Source organism: Peromyscus eremicus, chromosome 3 (assembly GCF_949786415.1).
Source record: "Peromyscus eremicus chromosome 3, PerEre_H2_v1, whole genome shotgun sequence".
In the NCBI taxonomy this organism is placed as follows: Eukaryota; Metazoa; Chordata; class Mammalia; order Rodentia; family Cricetidae; genus Peromyscus; species Peromyscus eremicus.
The window spans coordinates 114,094,926-114,121,714 of record NC_081418.1 but is presented as its reverse complement, the minus strand read 5'-3'; the positions used below and the strand labels follow the sequence as shown (position 1 = coordinate 114,121,714).

Below are 26,789 nucleotides of genomic sequence, written 5' to 3'. Positions count from 1 at the left end.
TTCAGTGGGGCCGGGCAGTGGTGGCACACGCCTTTAATCCCAGCACTCGGGAGGCAGAGGCAGGCGGATCTCTGTGAGTTCGAGGCCAGCCTGGGCTACCAAGTGAGTTCCAGGAAAGGCACAAAGCTACACAGGGAAACCTTGTCTTAAAAAAAAAATTCAGTGGGCTTTACATACTGCATGACTCCATAACATTACAGCCCTAGAGAAGCTTCTGGTTTGGGGACAGAAAGGAACGATTATTGTGATCAAATGGGGAGTATGACTTTGGGGTCCAGGGACTATTTGGTGGAAAGGTAAATGTAATTCTTGCTTATAATAAATACTACTAACATGACTATATTCATTTGATAGAACTCCTAGGACTGGACATCATAATGAGTGAATTACACTCATATAAACTATATATTAAATAAACTCTACATATAATTTCTTATTCATTTTATCTTACCTTTATGATTAGTACCAACTAGTTTAAAAGCTCAAGAAAATGCTCCCAAGTGGTCATATCAAATAACTGTTGAAGATACTTACAAGTAGAATCTGACTATTTGGTCGGCCAGGATAGTTGTGTCACAGTAAGGGCCATTTCTGGAGGCCACAGTCTCCAATCATGATGTGCCTATGAAAGTCATTACTAGTCATAGTGGGTCAGGCTGCATTTCCCCTTAGCTTAAGATCTTGGCCAAATAGTTTCTATCTCTGTCTTTTCTATATTTCCTCATGTTTCTTGGCTTCTTTCTGATCTCCCTGAAGTCTTCACCCTTTGTGCTGTTCAAAACATAGAAGGCTGCTCCCCTGACTTTTCAAGCCGTCCATTGCTCCCCTGTACCTAAGAGCCCAGAGCGCTCTCTCTCTCTCTCTCTCTCTCTCTCTCTCTCTCTCTCTCTCTCTCTCTCTCTCTCTCTCTCTCTCTCTCTCCACTTGTCACCCACCCATTTAAGAGCAGCTCCCTCATAGCTCTCACTCAGGTAGGCAGGAACTCAGTGAACTTCAATTAATCTGCCCTCGGCTCGATACTAAAATCTCAGAGATCCATTTACCTCCTATGTTTTTAACTGCAAATCAATCTCTGTCTACCTTTGAAGAACAAAAGAGAAAGTTGTTTAATGTCTGTGATGCTGATACTTTAAGGAACTAGTTGCTAGTTGATTAGTGGTTGATGTCCCTATCAACCTCTTGGAGGGAAGGCACTTCATGTTGTCCGCTAATATGTCACATCGTTATTCTTTGCTGGGGTGATTGACTGACACTGAGATGAATAAGAAGCACCAAGAGCTTTCAAAGTGGAAAGCTAAGACATCAATTATAGTGACATAGAATATATGATCAAAGTGATAATATAATTTATTCTACAAATGTGGATATTTTCAAAGGGAAAGGGTCATTTCTAACTGTTAATCATCAACAGTAAACACAAAAGTGGACAGTTTCCAGACACTGGATGCAGGTTTTCTGTCCATGAAGCAGGCGTTTTTTAACCCACAGCTCCGTGAAGCACAGAGAGGTGAGGGTGCTTCCTTACCTGGGACAAGGAGATAACATTAGAGAGCAGGTCCTTCACAGGAACCTGAAATGGAGCAAAGCAGATTAGGTAAAATGCCATCTAAAAAGGAGGACTACATAAATAAGAAGGTAGACTAATTAAATGTGTGTTTATTCCATGCCAAAGCTTATATCCAATCACCCAAACAAGATAGCTTTACCGGAGCTATTCACAGATGGTGAACCATCCATCTCCTTCCAAGGAGAGCAACTTTAAGCAACCTTGATATTCTTAGAGAAGATTGAGCATCCTGGGTCAAGAGTCTCAGAGAACAGAGAAGGTTCTCCTTTTGTGCTTTGCTTTCTTGGCACAGACATCCATGTCCCCTTGATTTTTCCTGGAAGAAAAAGAAGGAGGATCTACTTTTCTTATGCCCCAGCTACCTGTGAGAAAATTTATGAGTGAAAACATTCAAGTCAAGATGGGTTGATCTAAGACTTTGATTTGCCATGGGATTCACAGAAAACTAAAAAAAAAAAAAAAAAAAAAAAAAAACAACATAGCCTTTCTTCCATATTCTTTTTTTTTTAATTTTTATTTTGCAATACAATTAAGTTCTACATATCAGCCACAGATTCCCTTGTTCTCCCCCCTCCCGCCCCCCTCACCATCCCCCTAGCCCGCCCCCCATTCCAATCTCCAGGGCAAAGCCTTCCCCACAGACTGAGATGAACCTGGTGGACTCAGTCCAGGTAGGTCCAGTCCCCTCCTCCCAGGCCGAGCCAAGGGACCCTGCATAGGCCCCAGGTTTCAAACAGCCGACAACCACTGCCACAGCCTGTACATCTTCACTGAGTCACAAAAGAACTTCAGTCCCCTGTGTATATGTTTATAGCATTTCTTAAATGAGTTATTTGTGCCTGGTTGCCAGTAAGTATACTGCTGGTTATTCACATTATTTACTATGTACGAAGTCAAATGTAAGCTTCATCTACTTCCTTCTTTATTTTAGCACATGGAAGCAACAAAGCATGAAAAACCTGGGTCAGATCTTGGTCTACCACCCAACCCATGTGATATCAGAGCATTTGTGTGACTCTTGAATCTTGGCTTCATTTTTTATAAACCAGGGTCAAGATTGCTACACTTGTAGCCTTCACCAATCTGTTTGGTAATATTTACTTGACTCTCTCGACAAGGGTTCGGTTGAAAAAAATAGTATTTGAAAAATTACTTATAACTGTGTCTTCAACAAATTTCTTTCATTCTGGACTTCATTTCTATCATAGGATGTCAGGCACAATGATAAAAATAATGTACTAAGGCATTACAGTGGTTCATACCTGTGGTTCAGAAGATATAGCTAATGTAATGACCACTACATGAATATGAATTGACTTTTTTTCTTAGTATTATTTGGATATCTGAAAGGTAACAACATTTAAGTAAAAAGATAAATAAAAAAAACCTTTCTTTTTGGAGGAATGAACTGATTTTGTGTGATTTAAACCTTAGGGAAACCAATTCCATCACAGTATATTTTATAGGAATTGCTGACAAGAGGTCTCTCATATTACATCAGTTAAATGGTGTGATGATCGTGGGACTGTTAAACCCATATTTCCAATTAGATTTTATGGGTTATGAAAGTTAAGGGCACTTTAAGAAATCTTTTGTCTGCTTTATGACTTTGGTAAGGGAAGGATGATCCATGAATCTCAAAGTTCAGGATTTCAGATTCCCCTTCAAGCCAGCCTATTGCCAGAACTGGGTCAATTAACTAAAATTTGTGCTCAACCTAAATGACTTACTTATTTACAGTTGTTACTTATATATCATTGTTTTGATCTGTAGAATTTCTAACTAAACCCCTGAACTCCCAGGTGTGCTTGGACCTATCTCAATCCATGCTCCGTGTCCCTGCTCACACCTAGTGTTCAAAGAAAGAGTGGACTTTATAGCTGCATGAAAGTTTTCTTCTGCTAATAGGGTTAAGGTTGGCAAGGGAGATGCTGTATCTTAAACTCATCTTGATTGTCTAACATAGTCACAAGTACAGCTAGATATATGATTGCCTTGTGAACAGGACACGTATGCTACCAAGTGTAAATGGAGGTGAGAGCACAGATTATAGGAATCAGTGTTCTCCTTCCACTATGTGTATCCCAGGCATAAAACTCAACTGTGTCAGATCTGACAGCAAACTCCTATACCTGCTGAACCATTTTATCAGCTCCTATGTGAAGGAGAAAGAAATTATTTCCTTCTGCATTCTTCATTTTTTCTCCTGACATTTCCTCTGATTAGAATCTGTCTCCTCGATTTTAGAAGGTCCACCTTCTCACTCAAGATTGGCTTTATTCCTATGCTCATGAGACACTTTGCTGTAGCACCACAGAAGGGCTGGCTCTTCTGTCCCCTGCACACCCTTGTGGTTTATGTCAATTATATAATTGGGACAGTATAATACAGCAACATTTGCAGAAAACATCTGACTAGGAATCTTGAAGGGCAGCTAACTTATCCCTTTATCCACCTTTGAAGTTCCACTCTCTACTCCATATATTTCAATATGTGTTCCTTCTTCAAATAATTCACTTAACACCCACTGTTACCATTAACTGTCACTGGGGCTGTGGATTGTATCCTGGTTATCCTTTGCTTTGCATCTAATATCCACTTATGAGTGAGTACATACCCTGTTTGTCTTTCAGGATCTGGGTTACCTCACTCAGGATGATTATTTTCTAGTTCCATCCATTTGCCTACAAATTTCATGATGTGATTGTTTTTTACTGCTGAGTAATACTCCATTGTGTAAATATACAAATTTTTCTCTATCCATTCTTTGATTGAGGGGCATCTAGGTTGTTTCCAGGTTCTCTCTCTCACCAAGACCCACATCTTAAAGGCTCCACCCAACACATCACCATCCTGGGGACCAGGCCTTTATAGTTTGGTTTTTAGGAAACCTGAAGATCAGTCTGTAGCACTTCCCAGGACACAGGTGTTGAATTTCCCATAGTTCATTGGTTACTAAATTCAAAGAGAAGAAAGATTTTCTTTGTGTTCTTTGTGTGTTGGTTTGTTAGTTTCGTTTGGGGGAGGGGGGTGAGGTTGGCTTTATTGGTGTATACTTGACAAAATTATATGTACCAATGAAATATGGGGTAAAATTACTAATTACATACTAATGACTATGTCTACTGTCTCACTAGGTACAATGTTTTATGCCTGTGGGAAATATACTTATTATCAACTTTCATATCAAATTTCAAATGTCTAAACAATAATAACTGCAACCCCATACCATGCATTGGGGTTTTCAGCTTACTCATTCTATACAACTGGACCACTATACTCAGCATCCATTGAGCTTGTTCTCTATCTAAACCCTGACAACGACTGTCCTAGTCTCTGCTTTTGTCTTACTGGGGAAAAAACAACAACAAAAACCTCATATGTGTGATATTATCAATATTTAGTGTTCACCATCTGTGACATTCACCTAGCAAGATATATTGTGATTGATCTATATTACTGTAAATGACAGGCTTTTTCTACTTTTGTGAGGCTGAACACTATTTCTTCTAATGTATTGACCACACTTTTTAAATTAATTTATTTTACATCCTCACCACAGTTTCTAAAACCTATACATAAACCTAATTCATGTGTGTGTGTGTGTGTGTGTGTGTGTGTGTGTGTGTGTGTGTGTGTGGGCGTGCGCGCGCGCGCGGGCACGCGTGTGCACATCCCTGAATGTATATGTGTGTATCATGTGGGTGCGGAAGCCTACAGAGGTCAGAGAGGGAATCTGATTCCCTAGAACTGGAGACATGGGAGGTTTTGGGATACCATGTGGGTGCTAAAGCCTGGTACTTTGCAAAAACAGTAAGCACTTTTAACTGAGTAAACACTTAACTACTGAGCTGTCTCTTAGCCCTGACCACATTCTCTATGTGCATTAATTCACTGATGAATCTCTGAATGGGGGAGGAAGATGATTTCAGAGTAGCCTTTGGGGTGGGAACCTCTACTATGCCCACCTTGTAAAATCTTTCTGTAATACCCATCATGTGCTATGCTATGTTCTACATTGAGGATCTAGGCAAAGGAGAAAGATATGTCTCTTCACAAAGCATGCATAAGTAAGAGGTGAAATGTAAGTAAGTTAAACAGCTAAGTTCTGGAGTAAAAAATATCTTTCAGGAGAAAGACTCAACTAGTGCGGAGGTTATGAAATGGGAATAAAGTTGAATTGTAGAGAATCAAGGGGAAGGTTATTGTGACAAAGGAGAATTTTAGAGAATGTTTAATGGAGGAAGGGAGGAAGCAGTGATCTGCTTAGGAGACAACCTTGATGATATAGAGCAAGAGTTACAGAAATTTAGTGTGGGGCAAAATAGCAGAAGTGGAGAATAGGAGATTGTATATTATGCAAGTACAGCTTGATAGATGTTCAACCCTGATGTAAATTGTCATACACACTGATTATATTTTATGGTTGGTTATGCATGAACTATATGAATATGGATATGGCTATTAGATTGCAAATTTTTAAAGCATAGGCTCTAATTCTTACTCACATTTGTATTTTTTCAAAACCTTTAGTGCATTGTAAGCACTCAACAAATATTTGTTGAAGTTAATTTTATTCTTTCTTGGATAGCTTCCCATGTCTTGAAAGAACCTATAATTCTTCACTTAATTGATGGCATCCATTTCTTGGGAATGTAGAAAATTGATTTTTATGGGTTTCTATTTATGATCGCCTATTTAAAATATGAACAGTATTGGATTTAGTATATTTCCTTTCTCTGAGCCTTTTCAAAAGGGAGGGTAAGTGAATGGACTGAATGGATGGGTGGATATGTGGTCAGATGTTTAATCCAATGGATGGTTGAGTGGATATCATTTTTACCACACATTTATAAATGGAAACAAACACTCAGATTACTAATAATTTCATCTCCCATAGTCTGATGCATAAAATTATTCATATTTTACAGTGTTGTTTCAATTCTCCTGAGTTAGTCTACCAAGGCACATTTTTCAGTGCTTAGCAAGCTCAATATTAAAAACACCAACAACAAAATCCACCTTTCTGCTCCTTGACCTGTTTCCTGCTGTGTTGACTGACTTGCATATTTCTGGTGTATCTTCAATTCATTGCTAAAGCTGTTTCTGTAGAAAATTTTGTAAAATGACCCTTTTTGAGTCTAGAATACCCCCAAAAAATATATGATTGAGATAGAATGTGTAATCATTATATTTTTAAAAGAAATTTTTTCTAACTCACTTTTACATGTATTATGTGTGAGAGGATATGCACATGCACTCACAAATGTCATGGCACACCTGCTGAGGTCAGAGGACACCTTGATGGAGTCAGCTCTGTTTCATGACACTAGGAATCAAACTCAAGTCAGGCTGTCAGGCTTGAAGGCAAGTACTTTGACCTGCTGAGCCTTCTCATTGATTTTTTCCCTAACTTTTCAAAGTTGAAAATTTTAAAAAAAGAAATAACTTTAATGTTAGCATGGTGTAAGTTTTAGGCATTTTATTATCCATAGTAATTATTAATTTATGTAATTGATAAAATTATAGTAATTTAAAATTTAATAGACTTATTTTTTCAGCTTACATAATTACAGAACCTTATATTTCATTGTATTTATTATTTATTTCTTTATTACTGCAGCTGGTTTGAATAACTTGGTATTTTATAGTTTATTTAATTGGCTTATGTCTCTCAAAATGTTTTTGAAACAACATGTAAAATATATACAGAGACTCTGGGAAGATTGTTCAGTGAGTGGTTAAAACGCTTCTCATTCAAGCCTGACAACATGAGTTTAGGACCCATATAAAAGTCCTGAGCCCAAATTGAAGATCTCCATCAGGCCCCTCCCCTGGGAGCACTGGAATCCTGCAGAAAAGGGGAAAGAAGAATTGTGGGAGCCAGAGATATGTAGGACACCATGAGACCACAGCCCACAGAATCAACTAAGCACGGCTCCGGGCTCACAGAGACTGGAGTGGCAATTACTGAGCCTGCATGGGTCTTGTCTACGCGAGGTCCTCTGCAAATATGTTACAGTTATTAGTTGGTGTTTTTTGTTGAACTCCAAACAGTGGGAGTGTCTCTGACTCTTTTGCCTGTTCTTCAGACCATTTTCTTCCCACTAAGTTGCCTCATCCAGCCTTAATACAAGGGCTTGTGACTAGTCTTATTGCATCTTGTAATACCCTCCCTGTTTAGTTGATAGCCCTGAGAGGACTGCTCTTTTCTGAAGGGAAATGGAGGAGGAATGGAGCTGGGAGAGAGGGAAGGTGGTGGGTGCAAACTGGGGGGAGGGAAGAGAGGAGAAACTGCAATAGGGATGTATTGTATGAAAGATGAATACATTAGAAGAAAAAAAAGAGCAATCTCACCACCCCCTTCTCAAAGCTAATCCTTAAACTCAGTCTCTCTCAATTTTTTCTTCCTTCTCCCTCTCTCCCTCCTGCTTCCTCTCTTTCTCTATCTCCCATCTCTTCTCTAATACTTTCTCTTTCCTTTTCTGTCTCTCATTGTCTTTCTTCTTCCTCTTCCTCAGTCTCTATGTTTCTGTCTATATACCGGGTTCTGACTACATGCTGTGTTCAGTTGATATTTCTGGGAGGGCTGCTCTTTTTCTGAGGGGAAACAGAGGAGGAATGAATCAGTAACAGAGGGGGAACGGGACAACTGGAGGGAGAGAAAACTGTGGTTGGGAAGTAGTGAAGGAGAAATTTTAAAAAGAAAATCAGATTCACTAGAACAGGTTATCATACTCTTCAATGCCCATATGGGAGGTAGGTCATGGAGACAAGAGAATCTCTGCAAGTTCAAAGGACAGCCAGTCTGGTATGCACAGGTATGAACAATGAGAGAGACCTGGTTGCAAGCAAGGTGGAAGGTGAGGATAGATAGCCACTTTGTCCTCTAACCACTATATATGCCATGGCATGCAAGTACCTCACCGCTGCCCACACACCCACACGAACCACACACGGAGTGAACAACAATGGAAAATATTTGAGGGGATAAAATCACGTCATATTTCTAGTTGCCTAGAACATGAGTTTTATTTGAACCTTATAAATCCTTACCACGGAAATGTTGCTTATTGCAGAGCATGGTTTCTTATAGAAGATTTTGTTTTTGTTTTGTTTGTTTGTTTGTTTTTGTTTTAAACACCCAGAGGATGAATGTCTGCAGTTCATTTACAGAGCCTAGTCCCATGCTTCCATTCCTTAATACAGGTACAGAATTTTGACACACAGCTTTGTGTCTACAAATGGACAGAGAAAAAATTATGGCTAATTAACAGCCACAGTACCCACATGAGATGTAGCAACTTCATATGGTGATGTACAACTGTAGCTTAGCCAAGAAATACATATGCATATATCCAAAGACAGGAGATGCTTGTGGAGAGAACATTGTATAATATAGTGACAGGACTCAGCATGGGTAAAATACAACCCACTTCAAAGCTTCTTTTTCTCCCTCACTATCCAGAGGAAACTTCAAATATTAAAATGGTTCAACTCTTTTGTGGAATAAATGGAATACACACACCACACCTCATTCAACTAACTCTCCATGAATATTTTTTACTTACATAATTTTAATAATCTTCTAACCAAAGCTATTTTAAATGTAAACTCAGAGTCAAGACTCTAGATGTATATAGAGTCCCAAGCTGAAAATGAAGAAGCAAATTCTTAAAGAATTTTGAGTTCCTTTCTTATAAGACATGGTAGATCACCAGAACCCACTCGTGAACATTGAGATTGTCATTATTGAGATTATTCAGAGAACAGTGAAAAGACAGTTTCACTGTATGGGCAAATGTCTTACCCCAAACTGATATACTAAGTGACACAATATTAGCAATTATGCAAAGAAAAATTCAAGGTAACATTCATGAAATGTTTAAAATTATCATAAAGAAAAGAACCAGTAAGACATAGCTCGCCTGTCACTAGAGCATATGACATAAAGGCTTCCCAAACATATTTGTTGATTGTATAAGTGAATCATAGAATTGGTTCCTAATTTGATGCCCATAGAGTCTTAGAAGACTTGAACTATCCTTACTTGTATCAAAATTGTTGTTGCATGTACACATATACCTGTTATATGCAAAGAGACATCACGATATTTTAAGTGCTTAAAGACCTTTCTGCCCTAAGAACGTTAGAAACACTGAATAAAATTGTAAATGAACCACTTAAATATTGATGAGTGTCTATAAAAGATGATAACCTTGAAGCTGGAACAGTGGGGTAAAATGCCTCTATCTGGCAGAACTCAATAGCAGGGTAGGTGATAGAGCACACTTGATGTTTGATTAAGCTTTGTCCTTGTATATGAAAATTGTGTCTGAACTCTTGGTGTTTGTTTAGGAAAATGTGTTTATTAAAATTTATGTACTAAATACCAATTCTTGGTAAGTTGCATCCTTGGGGGTTTAAAAAACGCTAACTAAGGATTTTTGTACAGATATTACAGAGTTACTAAATTCCTGTCTAGATCCGGTATGGCTGTGACCTAAAACAGTGGAGGGTGCCAGACATTTTGGCAGTAGGCATTGTGCTATCTTGTCCCTACCAGTGCGAGGATGAATTAACTAACCATGTTTGTATTTTTGCCACAAATCTCAATGCTACGAGGGAGACTCTATTATGCAGAGTTTCAAATATTATTTTGTGACATATTGTAAACACTTCAACAGAATAGATATCACATGAAAAGTTGTTAGGAAGGCAAAACCTTCTGATCCATTTCTAACCTAATTTGATTACATATTTTAAAGGGACACCCAAGCAACTGGTACTCACTATAATTTGGAAAATATAACTTATTTTGCATGTCTATCCTTTGGCTACATTAGGACAGATCACTGTGATTCATAGTCCTATCAAGGCTGCATAAAATGGGGGAAGGGAATCCCCCCAAAATAGATCAATACTGGCTCAAAAAAAAGTACCCATTTAGAGCAGTTCAGATAATCTCACAGTCTAGAAGCCATTGCCTTGATGGAATTCCCCTTGTGTCTACAACATATGTCTCTTTTACTTCAGTGTTATTGTTGGCCATGATTTCTGATCCAAGGTGGAGGGACACTCATAGGAGTAACAGTTCTCCAAGACCTTCCTAGAGAATGCATATCTCTCCCCAGTGTTGATGGAAGACCCTGACATTGAAGTTCAATCATTTCCTTTTCATCTTTGATATTCCAGCACATAGAATGCCTGTATCCTCTAGCTGTCTTATCACGTGGTAAGGGACTTGCCACTCCCTCACCACAGAGATGCCCTGTGGTTGTTCCTATGTGATAGCAGGTTAATCTGCCTTATTCTGCAATGAAGTATCTGTAAAACATCTTTTCTCACCTAAGCAAGTTTATATCATCTTATCTATTACATAGAATAATGAAGCTCACATATTGATTTTTACTTTTATTGATTGGACTCATCTCTAAAGTACAGAAGAATAGCATCTAATATGGAGAGTCTTTGAGTTTTAATCTTCTTTGAAGTTTTCTATTAACACACAAGCCATGAGACAATTTCATGTCTCATTTGTTCAAATCTGTGGTTTTTATTTTTTTTTTCAAAATGTCTGGATATTATTTATAATCTTTACAGATACCCCATTGTAAAAGGACACAAACTGATTCATGCCTGAGCCACATAGATTGCAGGATTTAGTTTTATTTTAGAAGGAAATATTTGACTCAACAAAATTCATCTAGGTCCAAATGTATATTTCATATGTCCCAAATGTATTTGGAAATATTGAATACAAGTAGAGGAAATGTTCCCAGATTTTTGACCATGTCCTTATAAATACAAGGTCATGTTAATGCTCCCGAACTCCATGTGTTTCTACAAGCTACTGATTTGAGCCAAGCTCTCTTATCTCCAGGATCTCATGGACCTGTTTCATGGAATGAACTTCATGAAAAATAAAAAAGCACTTATTAACAGCCCTGTGCTCACTCAAAGATAGAATGATTAACTGTTGACTCTTTTTCATTCTGTTTCTCTGTTCCTGAGAGACTTTTCTATCTGATGAAACACTGCACTAATACTATTGGATTCAAAAGATGAAAGGCCAAATGGTATGGCTAAAATAATGAAACTATAATATTACTTTTCTAAATACTATCTGCAGGTAATCTTTGAGCCCAAGGGAAAGCAGTCATTATACTGTGTTGGGGTGAGAGCAGTTGTAAAGAAGAAAATACACTGTCTCCACTTTTACTATGACATTTATTTTTCTCCTATATTCATATCAATATATATTTGCTTTTCTTAGCTGTCATTATTTATCCTGTAATATATTAGTTGTGAAAACTTTTCTCCTACAGCTAATTGTAAGCATCAATCTTGTGAAATATGTGCTCAGAAAGTACCATCCAAAATAGCCTTGTTATCTTCTGTGTAGCAGTTTAATCATTGTGATCTCATGTGAGCTCATCTCCACTGAGATGTACTTCCTGACAAAATGTTCAGTTGCAGTGTGTTTGTTAAAACTCAAGTTGAATAAATTACTGTAATATTCAGATCATAGGCCAGGGAAGAGCAATCTTTTCAGAAATTCTGCTTTGTGTGCAGAGGCTCCATACTTTTCCCATTTGAAAACATAGTGTGCTATTATGGATCTTTAAATGACATCATAAAGTGCAGGTCAATGTTGCCTGGACAACAGTATACCTTTTGAGAAAATAGTTTCGCCTTTTTTTTTAAGCCATAAATCCGATGGCATCCCTGAATCATAGCATGGGCCAGTAGAACATTGTAGAGCAATCACATTGCCTTATCCCAAACTAAGCACAGACTGCTGAAAGCTAAATGAAATAATTAACCTCTTACTACAAAAGTAAAGGGCAATAAAACGTACACATAAAGGTGTGCTATAGAACTAATCAAGAAGTTCAAATGCCATCATTTAAGTCACACATTTCTCAAAGCAAGCTGGAGTACCACATTTCTGAATATAAATCTCATCCATCTTTGTTTAGCTTCTTGTGCTAAGACCAGTGTAATTCATTGATATATACATTTTCAGGTCTAGCCATTTACAGAAAAACCTGTTCCCAGAAAGCAAAGAAAGTAATTTCGTTTATAGTGAAGTGGTATAAAATTTTCACTTCGAGTCTCTGTAGGGAAGCCTGGGTTATTGAAGGTTTTCTGTTGAGAAACAATTACTCCATCCATTTACTGAGTATTGTTTATTTTTATGTTGTGCAAAATGCCCTGTGAGCCTGTTAGAACTTACTAGAAGAACCAATTTAGGAAGAAAATATCCAATTAGCTTAAAATTTTACGATGCACACGGAGTTTGCATTCTGTGAGAGTCAATGTGTTTGTTTTGGAGATCCTTGTATGGTTCCTGAGATTTTAGGCCTTGCCTCTGAAGTTCTCCTTCATTTCACCATGGCCATGCAAATGTCTTTGCTCAATTAATGTTACTGCACATAATGCAGTGTAGGAGTTCTTCACTTATGTTGTTTCATCCCTATTATTTTTTCATGGAGTTGAGACTCCAACAACAGCTGCAACACATACTAGGCAAACACAAAAGATTTCTTGATGTCTGGGTAGTCTGTACATTGGCATTAAAATGTGCAAATTCATAGGATGGGACAATAATTAAAATGAATTATCTCTTAATCTTGGTACTAAAACCAGAATCTCTAAACTTTAGCTCAATGTTTATCAAATTGATGAGACATTTTTGCTCTGTTTTAACACTAATTTCCAAAGAGGTAGGTTCCAATTACCTTGAGCCTCTCCTTCTAGCTCCATCCTAGAACTCAGAGCATTTGCATTTGACCTCATCCAAATGCCTTCATGAGCTTTGGATGCCTTTGACCAGTGTCTTGCCTTTATATGTTAGAAATAGCCGGCAAACCTTCACTTCCTTTTTTTTTAGTAGCAACAATAATTAAAATCAGTTGGAGCAATGTCCTAGCCCCATATTTTTTTTACTGAAAGGATTAGCAATCAGAGTAATTGGGGACAGTGCCCTTGGCTGAGTTCTCTTCCCTCTTCTGCGTCTTTTCTCTGTAGGAATTTTTACTCTCTTTTTTTCTAGTTCTCAGTTCCTTCTTTCCTTCATCCCCATTTTTTCCATTTCTGTTGATTTCTGCCCTAATTTCTTTTCTTAACCCAGCTAAGTCATTTCTAAATTCTTTATCCTATTGTCTTATTAGGGTTTTAATTGCTGTGAAAAGACACTATGACCACAGCAACTGTTATAAAGGAAAACATTTAACTGGATAGCTTACAGTTTGGAGGTTCAGTCCATTATTCATGGTGGCATGCAGGCGGACATGGTGCTGGAGAGTTAGCTGAGAGTTCTTCATCTTGTCCAGGCAACAGGAAGTGAACTAAGACAATGAACAGTATCTTGAGCATATATGAGACCTCAAAGTCTGCCTCCACAGTGACACACTTCTTCCAACAAGGCCATACCTACTCCAACAAAGCCATGCCTCCTAATAGAACCACTTCCTTTGGTGGCCCTTTTCTTTCAAGACAACACATTTATCTTCTGTTGTGCATATATATATATATATATATATATATATATATATATATATAACAAAAAACAAAACAATGTCATACATATATGTGTGTATGTGGATACATGTATATTTGTATATATGTATATTAGTATGTGTGTAACAAAAAACTATTGGTACTCCAGATAAACAAGCTTTGCGTCCATGGATTCAATCACCTCCAGATCAGTATATTAAAAGAAACTGATGTGGCTGTAAAGATGGCTCAGTAGTTAAGAGCATTGGCTGCTTTTACAGAATACTCAGGTTCAATTCCTAGAACTCATGTGTCAGCTCACAACCAACCATAACTCCAGTTTCAGAGTTTCTGATAACCCTCTTCTATCTTCTAAGGGCACTAGGCATGCATGTTATTCACAGACATACATGCAATCAAAACAGCCATACAAATAAAGTGAAATAATAATAATTTTGAAAAAGAAACTGCAGCGGCTTTTTTTCAATTTACTATTTATAAATTCCATGCATGTGTATACAACGTACTTTGATCAAATACACCCCTCATTCCCTCATCCTCCTCATTCCCCCTCATCCCCCTCATTCCCCTCATCCTCCTCATCTCCCTCCTCCAACTTCCCCTAGGATCCCCATCACATCTTTTTCATCAATTTAATGTGATCTTATTTATAATTATTTTTTAATTTTTAATTCATTTTATGTTTTGCATGTGAGTGTATTGTCTGAACATATGTATATGTACCATGTACATACCTGGTACTCTTGGAGGTAAGAAGAGGATACCTAAAGAGAACTGAATTTAGGGATTGTTGTGAGCTACAACTGTGTGGATGCTGCTAACCAAATCTATGTCCTTGAAAGAGCACCAAGTGTGATTAACCATTGAACAAACTTTCCAGCTCGCTGTTCCTCTATTTTTAATGCACCATATCCAGTTAGTGTCTCCCATATGCACATGACCATGTGACCATCCACTGAGGTCTGGAGAACCCCGCATTGGCCACACTCCTGAAGAGTGGTGACTTTCCCTCTTCTAGCAGCCATCAACTGCCAGGAACTCCTTAGACAGGGTTAGGGCCTTAGGAGTCCTTCCCTCCTCCAACTAGAACGTTTAACTAAATTTTGTGTAGGTAACCACAGCTGCTGAGTTCATGTGTACAACAGCCATGCCATGTCTAGAGGACAACATTTACCACCCTTCTTCCCAGTCCTGTGGCCCTAAAATTCTTCATTTCTCTTCTTTTTCCATGTTTCTTGAGCCTAGGGCCTGGAAGATGTGGTGTGGGTTTGAAAATAGATGTTCCATCTACAGCTGAGCACTCACAGTTGCTTCTTCTCAGCAGTTTGAACAGTAATGAGTCTCTATGCATTGATGATCACAGTAAGAAGCTTCTCTGACCAAGACTGTACTGGATATGTGCAAACTTCATTTTCTCTTTATTCCCTTGGCAGTGAATACAGTTATTCCTATCATACTTACATTGTCTTAACTTTAAGAAGTCTAAAAATAAATTGAATATAAATGTTATATGGATTGTATACCTTTGTATATAAGAGACTTGATATCCTCCAGGGGTGTCCTACAACCAATACCCAATAAATACCAATAAGTGACACTATTTATCCTGTGTACATAATGACATTATGTATGTATACATAATATGTGCCTATAGTGTGTATAATAAATAGCATTTAAAGATTGGGTTAAGAATTTCCACTTTAATCTAATGTCCTCACCATCTCTCCTGCATGCTCTGCTGAATAGGTCTGAAATTATACCATTTATTGACAGATTTGCATATGGTGCCATGCTGACACTGGGCTGCAAACCTTTGAAAAAGTTTATTTTTTGTTTCCATGGACTCAACACACATGCTTAAAGATATGAACCATGAAAGATAAAAAACATTTAAGTGTGAAATGCAAGGTGTGGTAATGGTTTTAGACATTTAGAAAGAGGGATTGTAATTATGAGTAGACACGTTGTGCATTAAAGATATAGAGATCAGACAAATGAGGTGTTATGCTGTCTCATTCCTCCTTCCCAGCACAAATGAGCTCGCTCTCTTAGAAATGCTACCTAAAGCAGTTGCCCCTCTTTATATCACCCTCTCTTTCTTCTTCAAAGTGCTTCCCTGAACCCTATACTTTCCTCATTTTCTTAGTCTTTTATTGTTTTTATCTTTCAAGATTAATATTCCTAAAGGAACACCAAGTTATTGTCTTGTTCACACTAATCCCAGCACATTACATGTAAGACATTCATTTCAATTTCTTTAACGAGAGAGTTATATGCTACATCTTTAAGAATACAAGTTGGAGCACAGAATCCATAAGTTATAACCCCTGGTGTTACTGAAATTCTTTCAGTAGCTCACAGATGACCACACACAAACACACACACACACACACACACACACACACACACACACACACACACACTAATTTGTAAATATGATTAATTCTAGTTCATAACAAAAGACAAATGGTTTAAATTTATGGAAAATTTAAATTTAAGGGAAAAGGGATATCATGTCTACCTTTTATTTTCTCTAGATTTATAAGGTTAACCTATGAGTAACTGACCACAATATATATTTTGAAAAACATATCATACTTATTCAACAAATACATTCCTATGATTATATGTGAGATAGTAATGCATTAAACCAAAGAGGAATAAAAACATCAAGTGAAGTTCAAATTGGTAGAATATCTTTTCTTGTTTGACTCTGAGTGTGTGTGTGTGTGTGTGTGTGTGTGTGTGTGTGTGTGTGTGTGTGTGTTTGTGAATCTCTTTTCATTTTCTCAATTCACAAAAATTAGGAACTGGTGGACTATACCCTAAATTACTACTTTAAACATTGAATTATGAAAGAAACACACCACTTATATGCAAAGAGTGACGATTGCACATTTGGTGTTCTGATTTCTGTTTAATTTAGGATTTCCTTGTTAAATGATGGAGGACTCAAAATTCTGAACGTGACTAAGGCTGATGCTGGAATTTACACCTGCACAGCAGAAAACCAGTTTGGGAAAGCAAATGGCACAACACACTTGGTTGTGACAGGTGAGTGCTTTTCTTAGAGATTGTTTTTTTCAAGGGTAAACTGTATTTCACTAGAGGAAAATATAAACATATGCATGTACTGGCAATACTAGGTAGACTCAGTGGATTTAAAGGGTGTGCATTAAGTTAAGGAAGAAAATGGGTCGAGAGGTAGGTGTAGGAGGAGTTTGAGGAGAGGGAATGTGAATGGATTTGATCAAAATACATTGTGTTAATGTTAGAGTTCTCCAACAATATTTATTTAAAAATGAAGACATTGATCATCATATGTTTTTTACACTGCATAATTCACTGTGAAATCAGAACCCATGTTTGGTCAAGTGAACAGGTATGATACCTAGACTTTTATTTGTCACAGCACAGGACACATAGACGGACACTGTAGCAACTCTGCTGGCAACCTGGGCCATAAGAGATACAAGTGCAATATTATGATTATAGTTGTTTTGTTCTGTTGAGTGCTCCTGTTTCATTATAACTGGTCTTTCCTAGAGAAGCTCAAGCTCATGAAATAACCTTTGATGTTAGGAGATTTGCTTAAAGTTGGGGATATATTTTGTTCTTTTAGCCTTTCAAGAAAAAGTTGAACATTTTATAAGATGGGTGCTTGGGTATGTCAATGGGAATATCAGCAAAGATACAGCCCTGGGAACCTTACATCCTAGCACAGGAAGGAGCATAGAGTAGTAAGAAAAAAAAAAGACTATTAAAAAGAAGAAAAATGCAAAACATTGAGAAAGTAAAGATAACTGTGGGAAAATTGGGTAAGTTGGAGGCAAAACAGGATACCTCTAGTTGGCCAGATGAGACATGGGTCACAGATTTCAGGGAAATGGAAGTGTTAACATATTTCTTAGGAGCAGTTATGTAGACATGTTTTGGACTTGTTAAGACTTCTGTTTTCAGTCTGATTTGAAAAGAGAAGCCAATGTAATGTTTCCTTCAGAGAAGTGGTTATCACAGAAGTGTGTTTTTTAAACAACTGCTCTCTTGTGAAGATACTGAAAGCATCAAGGTAAGAGGCTGTAAGAGATCAGATGACATTACCATGACAGCAGCAGGAGGTGACAATAACCCATTGTAACCAAAGGGATGGTTCTGCAGGAGTCTAGGAGCTGGACCAGTTGCTCTGTGTGTTGGGCATAGGCTCAGCAGGAAGTGCTATCCAAGATGGAAGGTTCATGAAGAGAAAGGAGTCCAGAACGGCTTCATGGTGAAGACTAAAGGCAAAGCTCATTGGCAGAGTGCTTAGCACACATGAGGTTCTGGGATTGACTGGCAGCACTGGAAGAGGAAGAGAAAGAAAGTGAGGAAAGGAAAGGGGAAAGGGAGAAGGAGAAAGGAAGGAAGGAACTGTAGGCAGAGTAGGTCACTGAGTATGAGTTTAGGCTTGAGAGAGATTAAAGAGGAGATTCTGACCCAGCGGTTGTTTATATTAAGATGGATACCTGAAGCCAAGAGATGGATCCCAGTGATTTGTACAATTAATATGTTAATAATTTACAATTTTTAAAAATGACAGAGCTTAACACATTTTATGTAAAGACATTCAAGAACCAAGGAGTCCTCCTAAGAGGAGATGGGGAAAAAAGCTGACTGGCACATTATGAAGAGACTAAAAGAATATGCTATGAAAGAGACCAAGAGAAGCAGAGGGGAGAAAGATGAGAAGTCAAGGTATAAAAGACCAAATTTTTACCACTGGATATTAAGGCACCGTGTTTCCTGGGGACCCTGATGGTTTAGGTCAGATGAGGGACCAAAGGCCTGACTAGACTGGGTTGAAGAGGTAAAATCCTAAGTTAGTTTACTCTCTATATACAAACAGTTCTTTGATGAGTTTTGTTGCCCCAGAGTAAAATGCTAAAAGAAACAGTGGGAAGGTAGGGCTGAGAGAAGTTGAATTCATTATCAATGGAAGGTATCTGATTGTAACAGGAGAACATGTGCAGGTAGACATTAGCACTGAAGAAAATCAACCATAAGCCAGTGTCTTGGCATGGTGTTCCTCTCATGACTTGTTTTCCAAATCAGTAAACAAGGACAGTTTGAGCTTATTTGCGTTTTGGTTTGAATACATTTGCTACTCATTGAAGATTTGTGAGAATAGGGAGATTCCTGTTTCTACCCTTGTATTTCACAAAACTAGGAAACTAAGGTGAATTGATTTTGTCATTAGAGTAAGTTGTTTGCAGGTGAGTTTCTGCTCTGAACATATATCTTCTACAAACTCATATATCTTAATTCTCTTGAGAAAAATTTGTGAGGCCAGTAAAATATAGTATAATTTTCCATGAAGATGCCACTTTAATCTTGAAGACTTTTAATCACATAGGTGTATGTATACTCATGCATATACAAGCCTAAACATTCTAACCCAGATGAACAATCTGCCTATAAAAATTGCTTTCATCACCATTAAAATTTTGTTTATTCATAATTTGTCCACCCAATAGAACCAACGAGAATAATTTTGGCTCCTTCTAACATGGATGTTGCTGTTGGTGAGAGCGTCATTTTACCCTGCCAGGTGCAACATGACCCCCTGTTAGACATTATGTTTGCCTGGTATTTCAATGGAGCCCTTACAGACTTTAAGAAAGATGGATCCCACTTTGAGAAAGTTGGTGGGGTAAGTCATACTACTTTTCTGATATTCTTTTTATTATATGGGACTATGATAAATTTTCTCTTAAAAAAAAAAGTACACAGACAACACATAGAAATGCTTGTCAAGTTGGTGAATTTGGCTACTGGATTCTAGTCTGGTCTAAGTTCATTTTTGTTAACCACTAGGAATTAAGAACATTTCCTTCAACCTATTACTACAATTAGAATTAGTTCATTCTCCATTTATATTTAATGTTATTCCTCATAATATTTTTTGTGGTTGGTATGCCATGCGAGTGTTTTATTTTCAAGTAGCCAATTTGCGGTGCAATGGGAGGTAGCTTTGTGTTACTAAGTAGTTCATCTAGATGCCATAGTAAGTGCATAACCAAAAGCAATCTTTGCAGATTCATTGGACATTAGCTATAAGGCTCTTCAGTGCACAGGTATACAAACTCACTATTTGAAAAGTGTAATATTCTCTGAGTCATGGAGAGAATGGGTAGAGGAGCTTCAAGGCCTGAGCTCATCAATTTGTCTCTACAATGCAAATGCTCCCAGATGTCCTCTTCCCGTCTGTCTCATTTGTGATAGGTCCAAGGTAGAGAAAGTATGAATTTCAAGGAAAAGTTAATAATTGAAGCATGGGTTCTTAGATGTGGGTTCATACTAAATTAAAAGGCTAACCAAAGACTCATAGTTGGATGGATATCTGTGAGATCAGTTGAGCAATGCCAGGCTTGTTGATGATTTCTGGGGCCCATTGACCCTGAAGAGGGTCATTCTATTTGGAAAGATGTCAAATCTGAGCCTTATATTTATAAACTTACTGTTTAGGCATCACTAAAGTAGACAACCACACAATGGCCAACTCAATGATATTTCTTTGACAAAAGTTTCTTGCTAAATACATACATATGGGCACAAAGCCATATTATGTTTCAGGCTTCTATGCTACTTCAGATGATTCTTCTTGTGACTAAACTCTGTCTCCCTAAAAGGTCTGTATAAATCTTAGAGCCCAGTACTTTAGAACATAACCTTGTCTGGACTGTTGCAGAAATATTCATTAAATTAAGATGATGTCACCTTGGAGTGAAATGGGGCTCCTTTTAATACAATTGATGATCTTACAAAAACAGTGAATTTTGGGTAGGGATACACAAAGACCAGAACACCATGGAAAGACAGACAAGAAGAAGTAAATGTCATGTGATAGTGGAAACAGTGATGTGCCTAAAAAGCATTGGATACTTGGGACCCCAGGAGCTGGAAGAGGTCAGAAGACATCAACGCCTAATGATTCTGAAGGGAACACGGCCCTGTCTGCAATCTTGATTGAAGACATGTGGCCCACAGAATTGGAAGAGGACATATGTCTCTTTAAGCCACTGTTGATGTTTTTGTTGTTATTAATGCAACCCTAAGAAACTAAAGCATATAGAGGAAAAATAATTAAATGTAATGTTAGATAACAAGGCAAAAGTAAGACTAGACTGAGTACCATGTCTGTTTTCCATCATCTGTCTTTATTTCGTTGGAGGACTAGTTTCCTAATTGTTCTCCCTGTTTCAAGGCTTTGAGGATGTTTTCAATTGCTACAAGCACTCAGCATTCCTTTTCTCATTCCTTCAAATGCCCACTTGAAAATGATCACCCATGTCTTCCACAGCAACAGGAAAAACATGTGCTGACATTCTCAAATTACCACTCTCCTGCATTCTGAGTCCCTTGGTATAATGCCTAAGGTTGTGAAGAGTCTTGAGAAGAATAAATACCTCTAGTTACTTTCATAATGACCCATTATCCAGTTTAGAAAAGAATTCTCTAAGCAAGTTCTCCTGGTTTAAATTCTTAAATGAAGGATTCAAATTGAAACATTAGTTAATTCTGCTATGTCATAAAATTGTTTGTGATTTATCATCTGGATTGTAATCTGTTGTAATATTTTATCCAATACAAGACCCTCTGTGTTAGTTAATGCTAAATAAATACGCATTGAGACATTCCAAATCCAAAGCAGTTTTATGGTAATGTGCAGAAATGCTTAAAGGCTCAACTGGATAGCTGTTACTTGTGCAAGATGAACTCAGAGTTAAGAACATTCAAGTTGATAATGTAATTTAACTCCCCTGATTGGCACAGCACGAACGGTTTGTGCAGGGGACATAAAGTCATCTCTGGGAAGAGTTAAGTGTCTGAAACGTGAAATTTTATAAATTAATGCAATCACTTGCCACTTTTGTTCCTTCCACAACATAGAAGTTCATGGCCTATGATTTTTTTTATTGACTTGTACTATTAGAAACTTAATATTCTCACATCAGTATAAAACAGTAAGCCATACAAAATGTCATTGCCCTTAAGCACAAACAATTAAGTAAATCAGTTTTCTGTTGCATGGGAAAGAAATTACATAGCAACCCTTGTCCTCTGATTTTGTATTCAGTGCAGCATACACAATAATACCTAGACTGTCTGCCTCCCTCCCTCCCCCAACCCCCCTTTCTCTCTCTCTCTCATATATTCATAGATACATTCTTTGTTTTCAAAAACAGCAAAATGTGAGCAAAAAAGCAGGTGAGTGGAAGAGTTGCCTAAGGAAGGTTCATCATCTAAGAGTCATGTTGCCAGTGGATGGGATAGTTTAAGTTACAGGAAAATTGACTCATGTCTTTCAACCAAATGATTCAGCTATTTGCTCTTGGGACTACATTAGGTATTGGGAACTCAATATTTATTTAAAAAAAAAGAAAGCCCAGATAATGTTCATAATGTCAACAGGCTCTGCCACTGTTACTATAGATTGGAATACTAAATCAAAGCATTATAGAATACCGGTCACAGCTTTTTGCAATGTCAGAATAATGCATTCAGAAGAACTTATTAAGCCAAATATCAGAAGCAAAATCGCAGCAAAAGAAGAGGATGTTTCCAAATATATGCTTCAATCTGTGCCAATAACACAAACAGAAGTTGCATCATCCAATGATCAGTAAGAGCTTAAGTCCAGTGTGCAGAGCAAATAAATCTTTACAAGCAACATGAGATATGAATGGATTTGTGTTCTGTTACACAGGAAGCCTGGGGTATTTCCATTTATTCCATGACACTCATGAGTTCTGATATCTTCATATCAGATTTTAGTATTTGTTGTGTTTCCCCCTTCCATGAGATCTTGAAGGCATTGGTTTCTCTATAACATTTGTTCTCTCTTTTTCTAGCTGTAGCAAGATAGCTTCCTATATCATTGTATACATACAAATAATGTATATGCCCATACATGGTCACTTATGCTTCATGTATGGAGAGTTAGAAGAGACACAGCCTAGCAATATGATGTGAGATAACATTCTATCAATCTCGTTTTTAACTTCAGATTTCATACTATGCATGCACTCAGAAAAAAGTGAATGATTTTTTATCCCAGTAATACCCATGTATTTCTTGCCTTACATTTAAATAGATGTCAGCTTCCTCTGAGAAGAACAGACAGCCCAAAGGCCAAGAAGAGCAAGAGAATACTGTGGGCAGGTATCTGAAAAGTCCCTAGGGCTTACCGTTTAGGGACATTCAAGGATATTTTCAGTTTGCTTAAAAACTGAAATTTTGGAGTTAAGACATTATATCAGGACATTCTACAAATAGAACCTTTTAAAACTAGACACAGTAGATATTCACTATACATTCACTGTAAGATGCTCCTATATATATATATATATATATATATATATATATATATATATATATATATATATATATAGTGTGTGTGTGTGTGTGTGTGTGTGTGTGTGTGTGTGTGTGTGTGTGTCTGTATTTCAATAAACCCTTATGTGGCCCAGGTGCTTTAGAAATGAAGGATGTCTAGAACCAAACAGAACAGTTTCACAAACATTTTTGTGGAACTGGCTCTGTGATGAATTTGAATGTATATGGATAAAAGTCCCTGGAAGTAGGAAGAAGAGGAGCAGTGACAGCCAATCTGCCATTCATTTAACTGGCTCACTCCACTGTGACTTATTCCCCACAGGCCACAATCTCACTGTGCTTGCAGCAGCTACCTGTGAGCTTAGCGCTTGATTGATTCTCCTGCTCTCGGTAGCAGATAAGCTTGTGTTCCATCGTGGTCTTTTCTGTGTGGTAATATGACATGGTCGCTTGGCCTTAATTAACTTCGTTGAAGTACTTGTATGTGAAAGCAGTGGTTATTTTCAGTGTAAAACTAGATATGTAAAAGATATGTGGATCTTCAATACCAAGGTAAACACATTTATTCCACGGATTATTCAATATGACGTTCCAGTGTTTAAAACATATGTGTTTAAACAGCATTTAAACTCTCATAAGTTTATGTGTGATCCTATTTCAAAGTTTTAGCTTACTTGAAAAAATCATTAAACGAATGCACCCAGAAATGAGTAGAAATCCACCAGAGAAATGGTTCTAATTTCCATGCATACTCCATGAGGCATAGTACTGACCATAGTGTGCCTTGGGGTTAGAAACTTAGGACTTCCCAAACACTGTGTGAAGTAAGCCATATGCATTTTGATGTTCAGTTATTTCTATAACTCAACCTTTATCTATTCACTTAAAAAGAGGTTCACCATCTGCTTAGAATGCCACTGGTAATTCAGCTTCTATCTCTTAAGTAAATCGCTTTCCAAGATGAACAGTCAATTCCATCTTCTGGTATAAGTAAACCCTTGTGGGATAAATTTAAATTCACAAGAAGATAAGAAAGAGAATCCAAGCAATGTGCAGTGCATTGTATTAAAACCCTTAAAACAGCCATGTCCCAATAAAATAGCCATAACTCTAAAGTTGTGAAGGTCATTTTTATCAGACCCCAAACTCAGAGATCCTTGTAGAAGGGGGGTCAGAAAAGCAATAAGGCCAGAGGCAGTGAATGACTATAAAGAAAGGATGTCTTCTAGACACAGCAGGGCAGATTGACTTATGAACTCAAAGAGGTTGTGATGGCATGCACAAGGCCTGTGCTGCCCCAAGCCAAACCAAATCCCAGTAAGGAGAGCCTGACAGCTGATCCCTCATCAAGGAGCTGTTGGCAAGTGGGAGCTGCCGGGAGGGAGAAAGTCAGTTTTCTCTAAGAGTAGACCTTCTCGTTAAGTTGAACGTGCTTTACTGTGTGGCTGTCAACCAAAGAATATATGGGCAGCACAAGGTAGATTTTATGGGTGGAAGAGGGAGAGAGAGAGGTAAAGAGAGAGACAGAGATGGGTGACTAGGAAATGGGGTGGTGGATCTGGAAGGAGTTAGGGGGAGGGACTGAAAATGACAAAAACATGGCCTATGAAATTATCAAAGAACCAGTAAAAATCTATTTTTTAAAAAATAAAATAATGTGAAGGAAAATGTGCAAATATTTAGTATAAAATGACAAAAAGGGGAGAATAACAAAAGGATAATTTCAAATAAGGAATAATTCATAGCAATTTTTTTACAATGTTATTTTGAATTAACTAAAACATGGGAGAGAGAGAGGAAAGCTAATACAAATCAAAGAAATTATTAAGTCAACATATATTAAAATAGTAACAACAGTTGTTTTCATCTGAGTGGCTGAGTACCAAGCAGATGCCCAGAACTTGAGACTGTGTGTCTTAGCAGTTGGTGTATACCCAAAGAGGCTTTGTCATGCCAGAGAGACCAAGAGTTCAATATTTGTTCATGTGATGGAGCTGGGTCACAGACTGGTAATGAAATCCTTGAAGGCTCACTGAGATCCTTTGGTACTGAGTCATCAGTGGACTCTGGAAACACTGGTTCTGATGTCAGAGAGATAATCAGGCACAGCCCAAACAGGGGAGATCAGCTTGGACACAAGAGGGAAAGCCAAGTGTGCAAGAGAGGAGAAACGTACCTTCTGCCAGTCTGTCCTTAGCTGAGCTGCTACCAGAAGATGTTGGGATGTGTCTGTCCACATCAGTGAAGGAAATCCTGAGGATTCTTCAGCTGAGACTCTCTGCTCATGTGACTCGAATTTGAGGATGTTGACCATTAAACGAAGCAATCCATGCTAACTAAACTGACAGATGACCACCTGATGGGAGAAACTAGAGGGAGGGACACTAATAACCTGCAAACTGCTGCAAAAGTAGCAGTTGAGAACAAATAAGACTCCTTTACTCGAGGAAAGAGATAGTATATAATATCACAATGTTTGCCCACTACAGTGGTATAGTTTTATCTTGGGCAGTATCACAACTTCAATAATTACGTTTTTTGGAAAATAAAGAGTTCAGAAATGTGTTTTATCCTTGAAAAAATTTAAGAGCTTCATGTATGCTTATCATACCCTATATCCCCAACATTATTAAATTCCAATTTTAAATATTCTGTGATTTTTTTAAAAGACATTGAGTCAGATTTATGTTGTCAGTATGCTCTGCTACATGGCTATCCCTGAATATTTTATAGTGATTATTATTGGGTTTTAGAAAAATAATGTGACATCTCTGGGAAAAGATATATGTCCACAGGACTGTACCCAGGGTCAAGATGTAAAAGACCTCCACAGCCACCATCACCTTCCACTTGATGCTGTAATAGACAGGGAGGAATGGTACCCAGACACGGAAGAATACCAGCATGCTGAAAGTCAGGACCTTGGCTTCATCGATGGTGTCAGGTAATTTTCTGACAAGGAAAGCCACAGTGAAGCCCTCTAGGACCACAGAGCTCAAGTGTCCCAGAACACAGTGATGATGTGGCCATGTTCTGTGTGTACACATACGTAAATAAAAGGAGCAGTTGTCTTCAACAATATTCCATAGAGAGTAAGTTGGATCAGCACACAGAAGAGAATGATGAACTTAGCTGCTCCTGATATCAGCAGTGACTTCACCTTCCTTCCTGGGCCAGTGAGATGAAAAGCTGTAATCACAATAATGCTTTTAGCCAACACAGTGGAAACAGACCAACTACATGTGGTCTGTTGCAGGATGCAGGGGACAGTATAGGAATGTCCGGTATGAACAAGGGGCAGGGAAAGTAAAATTTGAGGGAGATA

The 26,789-nt window shown here is 37.8% G+C and overlaps 1 protein-coding gene across 1 annotated transcript in view; it reads left to right on the top strand.

The window, feature by feature from the left end:
• The window catches only part of Cntn3 (contactin 3), a 257,987-nt gene that overhangs the window by 169,008 nt on the left and 62,190 nt on the right, over positions 1-26,789 (top strand). The window contains exons 11-12 of the mRNA XM_059257096.1: positions 17,019-17,146; positions 19,603-19,778. Of these exons, the coding sequence (XP_059113079.1) occupies positions 17,019-17,146; positions 19,603-19,778 (304 nt within the window). The remainder of the gene's footprint in view (positions 1-17,018; positions 17,147-19,602; positions 19,779-26,789) is intronic.